Source organism: Mandrillus leucophaeus, unplaced genomic scaffold (assembly GCF_000951045.1).
Source record: "Mandrillus leucophaeus isolate KB7577 unplaced genomic scaffold, Mleu.le_1.0 Scaffold244, whole genome shotgun sequence".
NCBI lineage: Eukaryota > Metazoa > Chordata > Mammalia > Primates > Cercopithecidae > Mandrillus > Mandrillus leucophaeus.
In genome coordinates, this window is record NW_012102521.1 from 2,114,125 (window position 1) to 2,123,515 (window position 9,391).

Sequence of the window (9,391 nt, forward strand, 5' to 3'; positions counted from 1 at the left end):
CAGGGCTCTCGGAAGGATGCGTGAGCTCTGCAGCCTGGCTCCCAAGACCTGGGACTCACTGTGTGGGTACTCTGAGGGGCTGTCCTGGTGTGGACTATGAGCCCAGGCCTGTGGGAGTCCAGAACGGCCTCCTGGCCCAGCCCCGCCTACCAGCCTGGTCCCTCTGGCTCCTCTTGTCCTGGGTCCCCTCCACTCCCTTCCCCAATGCCCTGAGTTGCCTGCTGGTCATGGGCCACCAGCAGGCGCAGGTCCAGCCTCGGCCCCTTACACCTCTTTCTGCTGCTCCCAGCCCGGAGCTGGGTGCGGGTGGGCCGGGATGTGAGAGTGAAGCTGAGTGCATGGCTGTGATGGTGTGCAGGGACTGTCTTCAGACATGGAGGGGCTTTGTGCTCACGGGGTGCCCGGCGCCTGTGTTTCTGTGTGGATTTGGTGGGTGCTGTGCACTTGGTATGCATGACCACGGGGAGCGTTTGGATCGGGGGTGTCAGATGCACCTGTGGGTTTGAGGCCTGGGAGGGGCATGTAGCCTGCTCTGGGATTCTGGTGTGGGTGAGAGGGGGAGTGGGATGGAGCCCAGGTCCTGGGGTGCATCCATCCTGTGTTTGACAGGGTGACAGGGAGGGTTGGACTGGAGGACACCATGTGAGGGCCTCTCCATTTCTGTCTGGGATCCAGCGGCCCAGGCATGACTCAGAGGAAGTGCTTGGGAGTAGCCTGGCTGGAGGCAGCATGGGAGGCAGAGTGTGGGCCACATGTGACCATGTGTGGGGTGCCTTTGGCATCCTGGTGGTGGTGCAGGGCGCTGTGGAGTTGCTATGGGGCCTGGTACATGCGCAACTGTGCCTTGAGTGGGCGTGACTGGGTGTGACTGGGTGTGTGAGGCTGGCAGTTCCCTGGGGACCGACTCAGGATGGACTGAGGGGCAGGGGAGGGGCAGTAGGAGAGGGGGCCTGGGTGCTGACCTGGGCCTGGTGTGCCGACAGGGCAGGGTGGCGGAGGCTGTGGGGTGTGAGTGGGCTCGGCCCCACTGGCCTCTGTGCTGGGGCCAGGGCTTTGCAAGGCGGGACAGGGCAGAGAGGCGAACCGCAGTGGCACAGACGCGGGGGAGGGCTGTCTGGGGTCCTGTGTGCCTGTGTGGGGGTTTCACTTAGGGCTGTTTTTCCACCTGGAGGGGCCTGTGTGCCCATCTATACCTAGGGGTTCAGGGGCTCCTGTCCAGGGGGTAGAAGCCAAGTCCCCAAGAGAGAGGGCTGTGGGGGCTAGGCTCCCTTGCCCCCTTCCCTGAGGACCTGTCCTGGGTCTTTGGACTCCTTGGAGGGGGTGAATCCAGAGTAGGGGCAGAGAGGGCCCAGGGTATCTGTGATGAGTCCCTGCAGATACACTATTTGACAAATATCCCCGACATGAAGACAGATGGATGAAATGGTGCCTCAGCCCTGCCCACCTCCTCCCACCACCTCTCCTGGGGGGACTCAGCCCTGCCCACCTCTTCCCACTGCCCCTCCTGGGGGGTGCATTCCTCTGTGCCAAGATGCCCCTGCCCACAGCCCTGCCCGCTGCCAAGAACGGGTGTACCCAGGGCTCTGAGCAGGCACGGTTTATTGGGGGTGGCTTCAACAGTGGACAGAAGGTCTGGCCAGCCCTCCCCACTGCACAGCTGGATGGAGCCCTGAGAGGGAGGGAGGCAGGAGTGCATCATTTACCGGGATTTACAGACACCGCTTGCTGAACGATCCATGAGGGGCTCGCTGCCTCATGGACTGCACGGCAGATGAACTCGTCTTTCTGCTCCCATTCGGCCTTGGTCACCTCCAGGCGGCTGAAGACGAAGAAGCCGGAGCCCTTGGTCTTGCGGGGCTGCGTCACGCTGTGCCGGGCATCCGGGAGCTGCACGTTGCTGTGCAGCCACTGCACAGATATGTCCTCAGGCATGAAGTTCTGGATCAGGCAGGCGAGGGTGCGCTTGTCCCGGCTCTCTAGCTTCTCTGGCGTTGCAAACACATAGACTTCCGGGGCAGCACGCGGGCCTGTGGCCAGACGTGGGGTCAAGCCCAGGCTCCGCTCGCTCGCTCCCTCCCTCCTCCCCCACGACCCTGGCCTGCCTGTGGCTCACCGCTGGTCTTGGTCATGGACCGCACGAGGGCCCTGGGGAGGTGGGGGTGGGTCACCCTGCACTGGTAGGTCTCCCCCTCGATCCAGTCTTGGGTGACCACCGGCAGGATGGACGTAACGGTTAACGTGCCGTTGCGCTGCTGCCGCTGCACCGGTTTGGGGATCTGGGGCACAGGCTTCCCACTGCCCCGGGACCAGGTCAGGTTCACGGTCCCCTTGCTGGGTGCCAGGTCCACCACCAGACAGGTGATCGTGGGCGACTTGCTGATGAACAGGTCAAACGGGCTGGGCCGGCTTAGGTAGGCACTCACCCCTCTCGGGTTGGAATCTGTGGTACACCGGAGGACTGTGTGAGGCCCGCCCGCCACCTTCTCTGGCCTCTGTGTTGGCCACCAGGGCAGGTGGGAGCGTACCTGCACACTTCTTGGTGCTGTCCTCAGAGGTACCACCTTGATAGGCGACCTGGCAGGTGTAAGTGCGCTCCGACAGCCAGTGCTTCTGGGCGAGGGTGAACTCACTTTGTGTGGAGGCCAGCTCACCCTCCTGCGTGGCAGGAGGGGTGGGCGAGTCCACTTTCATGACCTGCCCGTTCTCCAGCCAGGTGACGTTGATGGCCCCTGGGGCGTACCCGGAGATGAGGCACAGGAGCTGGATGGTCGGGGGAAAGTGCCCGTCATCATCGCAGGATGACTGTAAGAGCTTCACGGTGGGTGGGGTGAACTTCCTGGAGCAGACTGGGGGAGAGCTGATGGTCATGAGGGTTGTTGGCCTCCCTGAGCTCTGTGCGCCCTCCCTCTTGCCCCCACGTTCCTGGCCCGGGTCCCCAAGCATGCTGGATGTTCCCACCCACCCCCTCACCCCCTGCCCGCTCTGCCAGCCCTCAGCCTGGCACTCCTGGGAACTGTGGTCTCTGAGCTTGGCCCTCTCTTACCGCCAAAGGTTTTGTTGACCTCTTTGTCTGCGGACGATGGAGTGTGCACCACGTGGCAGGTGAACGTCTGCGTGGCCCACGCGCCCGAGACGGTCAGCAAGCTGATGGTGGCATAGTGACCGGAGGGCGTGAAGGTGGTGGCTGGTAAGGTCATAGTGCTCCTGTTGAGGGAGCCTGCGTCCCAGGTCACCATCACCGGCTCCGGGAAGTAGCCCGTGGCCAGGCAGCCCAGGGTCACGGAGGTGGCATTGGAGGCAATGTGTTTGCAGCAGGGGATCAAGGGGAAGACGAAGGGGCTCTGTATGGAGGCTGTGAAGACAGAACCTAGTCAGTGCCAGCCTCGGGCCAGGGCCCATCAGGCCTGGGGGTCTGGATGGAGGAGCTAGGGACCCCGTGGCAGCCCAGGGATCCAGATGGCCAGGCTCATTCTGGGCCTTTATCCCCACAAGCCCCCGGCCCAGGGCACCTCCCAGGGCCGCCGTTCCCCCACCAGAAGTTGTTGCTCAGCCACTATCCTCAGGACGGGCTCAGGAAGGGGGTGCCTCCAGGATGACCCCAGCGTCCCCATCAAGGCCGCTGCAGCGTGGGCACTCAGAAGCAGAGGCACTGGGCCATGCACCTAGGCTGAAGCCCGGGGACCCCATGGGACGTGGAACACCAGAGCCCTCCCCCTTCACACTCTCTCTGGGCTCATGGTGGATGGTCTGCCTGCCCTCCAACCCCGACTCCCATCCCCCGAGGCTGTGGTCTCAGCTCCTCGGGTTCTCGAGTGCCGAGCCCCCATCTCCCCATCACAGCAGCCCTCCCCTGACCTGCCAGACGCCCCTGGTGCTCTGCCTACCCCTGACCTCTAGGGGAGGGCGGGAAGACCTGCCCTGATGCCCCGGGCAGTCCCTCCCACAACAGAACCCTGGCCCGGACATTGTGGTCTGCACAGCGTGGCCCTTTGCCCCTGGCCCAGAGCCCCAGGTCGCCAGCCCATCCTGTCCCTGGAGCCCAGTTTAGCTTGGTCTTGAAGTCTGCTCTAGGCACCCCGAAAATCACAGTATCCAGTCCCACTCTGCCCACCGGGACAGCCAAGTTCAGCTGAGATTGGCCCACTGCAGGAGTCACCCTCTGGAGTGCACTCTAGACCAACCTGGCTCAGCCTGGCCCAGGTCGGCCCAGGTCAGCCCAGGACCTCCCCTTGCAGGCAGCAAACTCTTATTTCAGTCCAGCCAGCTCAACCAGCTTGCTTCTGTCTCAGCTCCTCTTAGTCAGCCAGGTGAGAATGGTCAGTCCAGCTCAATTTAGCCCAGTCCAGTTTAGCTCAGCAAAGCTGAACTTAAAATAGCCACCTCACCCCAACTTCACACAGATGAATACAGTCCAGACCAGCTTAGTCAGCTAAGTCTAGCCTAGCTAGTTAAATCCAGTTATGACCAGCTCAACTAATCCTACTCAGCTCAGCCCAGCCGAACTCCGTTTAGCCCAGGCCAGGCCAGCCCAGCTGAATACAGTTCAGTCCAGCTCAGCCCAGTCCAGCACAGCCCAGTTTAGTTGAGCTCAGCCCGGCCCAGCCCAGCTCGTATTAGCCCATCTCAGCATCTCAGCTGAACACAGTTTGGCCCAGCCTAGCCCATCCCAACTCAGTTTAGCCTAGCTCAGCTCAGCCCAGCTTACCCAGCCCACCTAGGTTCAGCTCTGCTCAGTTCAGCCCAGCCAAGATCAGCTTATCCCAGCAGAACCCAGTTTAGATCACCCCAGCCCAATTCAGTTCAATAATCTAAGCCCAGCTCACTCCAGCTTCTCCTGCCCTGTCCATCTCAGGTCACTCACCCAGCCTAGCCCTCCCCAGCTCAACCCAATTTATCTCAACCCAGCTTAGTCAGCCCAACCAGCTAAGCTTGGCTCAGGTCTGTCCAGCTCAGCCCAGTTCCATCCACCTCAGCCCAGTTGGCCTGGCCCAGACAAACCTTGTTTAGGCCAGGCCAGCCCAGTCCATGTGAACTCAGCTGAACCCAGCTCAGGTCAGCCCAGTTAAGTTAACCTCAACCTGACCCAGCCCAGCCCATATTAGCACATCTCAGCTGAACTCAGTTTAGCCCAGCCCAACCTAGGCCAGCTGAACCCAGGTTAGGTTAGCTTAGCCTAGCCTAGCCTAGCCTAGCCTAGCCCAGCCCAGCCCAGCTCGCCCCAGTCCAACCTAGCTCAGTCCGCTCAGGATAGCCTAGTTCAGCCCAGCCCAGCCCAGTTCAATTCTGGTCAGTTCAGCCCACCCCAGCCCAGTTCAATTCTGGTCAGTTCAGCCCACCCCAGCTCAACTGAACCCAGTTTAGCACAGCTCGGCTCAGTTCAGTTCACCTTAGCCTGGCCCAGCCCATATGAGCCCAGCTGAACCCAATTTAGCACAGCTCAGCTCACTTTAGTTCATCTTAGTCGGGCCCAGCCCATGTGAGCCCAGTTGAACCTTGGTTAGCCCAGCCCAGCCCACTCAGGGCTAGCTTGGTTCAGTCCAGTTCCCTTTGGCACAGTTCAGTTCAGCCCAGCTCAGATCAGCTCATCCCAGCTAAACCCTGTTTAGCTCAACTCAGTTCAGCAATCTAAGCCCAGCTCAGTCCAGCTTCTAACCCTGTTCATCTCACAGGTCCCTCACCCAGCCTAGCCCTCCCCAGCTAAACCCAATTCAGCTCAACCCAGCTTAGCCCAAGTAGCTAAGCTTGGCTTAGGACAGTCCAGCTCAGCCCAGGTCTTCCAGTCACAGCTCAAGCCAGGCCAGCTCAGCTCCATCTACCTCAGCCCAGTTGGCCCGGCCCAGCCAAATCCAATTTAGGCCAGGCCAGCCAAGCCCATGTGAACTCTGTTGAGCCCAGCTCAGCTCATCCCAGTTCAGTTAACCTCAACCTGACCCAGCCCAGCCCATATGAGCACATCTCAGCTGAACCCAGTGTAGCCCAGCCCAGCCCGACCTAGGCCAGCTGAACCCAGGTTAGGTTAGCCCAGCCCAGCCCGCCCCAGTCCAACCTAGCTCAGCCCGCTTGGGCTAGCTTAGTTCAGCCCAGCTGAAACCAGTTTAGCACATCTCAGCTCAGTTCAGTTCACTTTTGCCTGGCCCAGCCCATATGAGCCCAGCTGAACCTAGGTTAGTCCAGCCCAGCCCACTCAGGGCTAGCCTATTTCAGCCCAGCCCCAATCAGCTCATCCCAGCAGAACCCAACTTAGATCACCCTATCCCAATTCAGTTCAATAATCTAAGCCCAGCTCACTCCAGCTTCTACCCCGTCCATCTGAAGTTACTCACTCAGCCTAGCTTTCCCCAGCTCAACCCAATTTGGCTCAACCCAGCTTAGCCCAACCAGCTAAGCTTGGCTCAGGTCTGTCCAGCTCAGCCCAGGTCTTCCAGTCACAGCTCAGGCCCAGCCAGGCCAGCTCAGTTCCGCTCCGCTCCATCCACCTCAGCCCAGTTGGCCTGGCCCAGCCAAACCCAGTTTAGACCAGGCCAGCCCAGCCCATGTGAACTCAATTGAGCCCAGCCCAGGTCAGCCCAGTTCAGTTAACCTCAACCTGACCCAGCCCAGCCCATATTAGCACATCTCAGGTGAACCCAGTTTAGCCCAGCCCAGCCCAATCTAGGCCAGCTGAACCCAGGTTAGGTTGGGTTAGGTTAGCCTAGCCTAGCCCAGCCCAGCTCAGCTCAGCTCACCCCAGTCCAACCTAGCTCAGCCCGCTCAGGCTAGCCTAGTTTAGCCCAGCTCAGCCCATCCAGGTCCACTTCTGGTCAGTTCAGCACAGCTCAGCTGAACCCAGTTTGGCGCAGCTCAGCTCAGTTCAGTTCACCTTAGCCTGGCCCAGCCCATATGAGCCTAGCTGAACCTAGGTTAGCCCAGCCCAGACCACTCAGGGCTAGCCTGGTTCAGTCCAGTTCACTTTGGCTCAGTTCAGTTCAGCCCAGCTCAGATCAGCTCATCCCAGCTAAACCCAGTTTAGCTCACCCCACCTCAACTCACTTCAGCAATCTAACCCTGTCCATCTCAGATCCCTCACTCAGCCTAGCCCTCCACAGGTCAACCCAATTTAGCTTAGCTCAGCTTAGCCTAACCAGCTGAGCTTGGCTCAGGTCTGTCCAGCTCAGCCCAGCTCAGCTCAGCCCTTCCAATCACAGCTTAGTCCAGTTCAGCTTGACTCAGCTCAGCTGAACCCAGTTTAGTCTAACCCAGCACAGTTCAGCTGAACCCAATTGAGCCCAGCCCAGCTTAGTCCACTCAGGCGAGCCTAGTTTAGCCCAGTTCACTTTGGCACAGTTCAGCTCAGCCCAGCCCAGCTCATCCCAGCTGAACTCACTTAGATCACCCCAGCCCAATTTAGTTCAATAATTTAAGCCCTGCTCACTCCAGCTTTTAACCCTGTCCATCATCAGGTCTCTCATCCAGCCTAGCCCTCCTCAGCTCAATCCAATTTAGCTCAGCCCAACTTAGCCTAACCAGCTAAGCTTGGCTCAGGTCTGTTCAGCTCCGCTCAGCCCGGCTCAGTGCAGTCCTGCTAAGCCCAGGCCAGGTCAGGTAAGCTCAACAGGTAATACCCTAGCTTGGTGTCATTCAGTCCAGATAGTCCACGAACACCCCTTTTATCCTAAGTAGAGAACTGTAGCTTGTCCCTACTCCTGTGTCGGCCCAGCTTATTTCAACCAAGTCCAGGTCAGCCTAATTTAGCTTAACCCAATCCTGGACCACTCAATGCAGGCCACCTCAGCTCAGCCTGATTTTGCCCTGCCCCCCAGATAAGTCCAGCTCAGCCCAGCTCAGTCCACCTTAGGGCTTAGAATAACCCAGCTCAAACCTGGCTCAACTGAGGGTAGATCATCTCACTCTACCCAGTCCACTCACTCAACTCAGCTAAACCCACCTGACCCGGGCCAGCCCCGATCGCCCTGGCTCAGTACAGCTCAGCTTGGCCAGCCTATCCTCTAAAGGGACAGGGTAGCCCTCTCAGCCCACCCAGCTCGCCTCAGCTCAGTCTGTTCTGCCTGTCCGTCTAGTCCACTCAGTCCATCCAGCTCAGACTTGCCCAGATCTGCCAGTCGTGCAGTACAGCTCAGGACGGATCCCTGCTGCCGCCTACCCACCCTCCCTCCCGGCTCTGGGTTGGCTGTCCCTGTCCTGGGGGTGGCAGTCTGCACCCAGCCTAGCCCTGCCCAGTGTGGGGCCTCTGACCTTTTTAGTCTTGGGCCCAGCTCTGTCCCAGCCAAGATTCCCAGCCCCTTGCCTTCTCCAGGTTGGTGTTAGGCTGTTTCTAGCTTTCCTGTGTCCCCATGCAGGGAAGGGGTGCCTAGAGTCCATGCAGTGACCAAGAAGCTTGGTTTATGCTGTGAGGGTGGCCCAGGAGTCCCCTCCCTGTCAGGGGCCCAGGTCAGCCTCTCCCTCACTGCTGCCTGGGCCAGCCCGTCGATTGGGGTTCCCTGTGGCCTGGGATACCTGAAGTGCCGGGTCCTCCATTTGGCGCCTGCGGCTGGTGTGGCCCATCCGGCTCCCTGTCGCGTTCCTGGGTAGCTCCCAGATGATCAGTAACCATGGTGGTTATTTTTATGCCGGGCAATGGAGCCTGGGTAGGGGGAGCTCTGCCTCAGTGCTTTCAGCTAAAAATGGGGTGGGAACCCCCGGAGGCCAGGGCCGCCCTGGAAATTCCCTTTTCTCTCTGTTCTTGGGAAGTCGATTGAGCAACAGCGGGGGCTCAGGTGAGGCTCCTTTACTACGGACGCACACCGAGTGCTGGGGGAGGTTCTCTGCCCTCTCAGCCCCTACCCCGGGGCCCCTGCCCAGCTCCCAGACTGTCACTCGATGCATGCCTGGGCTTGGTGGTGCCAGTCAGCAAACTCGGGGTCCCGCTGCCTGGGAAAGGGGGAGGGTACTGGGCAATGCCACCTCTGCTCCAACAAAAGCCTTGTGAAGAAAGGATGGGGGCTCTTTTGTGCAGGAGAATGAGGCGCACTAAGGTGAACTCAGGGGCTGCGTGTCCAAGGGCGCGTGTGCATGCAGGGCTTCCTGATGGCCACAGCCCTTGTCCCCGTGACCCGCTTGGAGCTGGCACCCTGCACGGTGGCCTCACCTTGTACTCACTCCCAGGTCACCGTCCTGCAGCCGGGGGTCCCCAGCTGGGCTGCTCCTCAAGGCAAGCACACGAAGGCGGGGGCCTGGCCACGGGCTGGCAGGGAGCTGGGCGGAGGTGGCTGGTGGCTCTCCAAGGTCCCTGCAGCTGCTGGAGGCTGGGGATGCCATGCCCCATCTATGCCGTGGGTGGGTGTGGGCACATGAAGGCTGGGCTCGGACTCAGTGGCCTTCCTGGAGGCGCCCATGGCATTTGTCCCTGGTTGCA

The 9,391-nt window shown here is 60.3% G+C and overlaps 1 gene segment (V, D, J or C); it reads right to left on the minus strand.

The window, feature by feature from the left end:
* Positions 1–1,581: 1,581 nt before the first annotated feature.
* LOC105541750 lies at positions 1,582–8,882 on the minus strand. The segment is given in 5 exon segments: positions 1,582–2,027; positions 2,114–2,440; positions 2,526–2,846; positions 3,044–3,352; positions 8,494–8,882. Coding segments are annotated over 5 exon segments (1,386 nt in total).
* Positions 8,883–9,391: the final 509 nt, after the last annotated feature.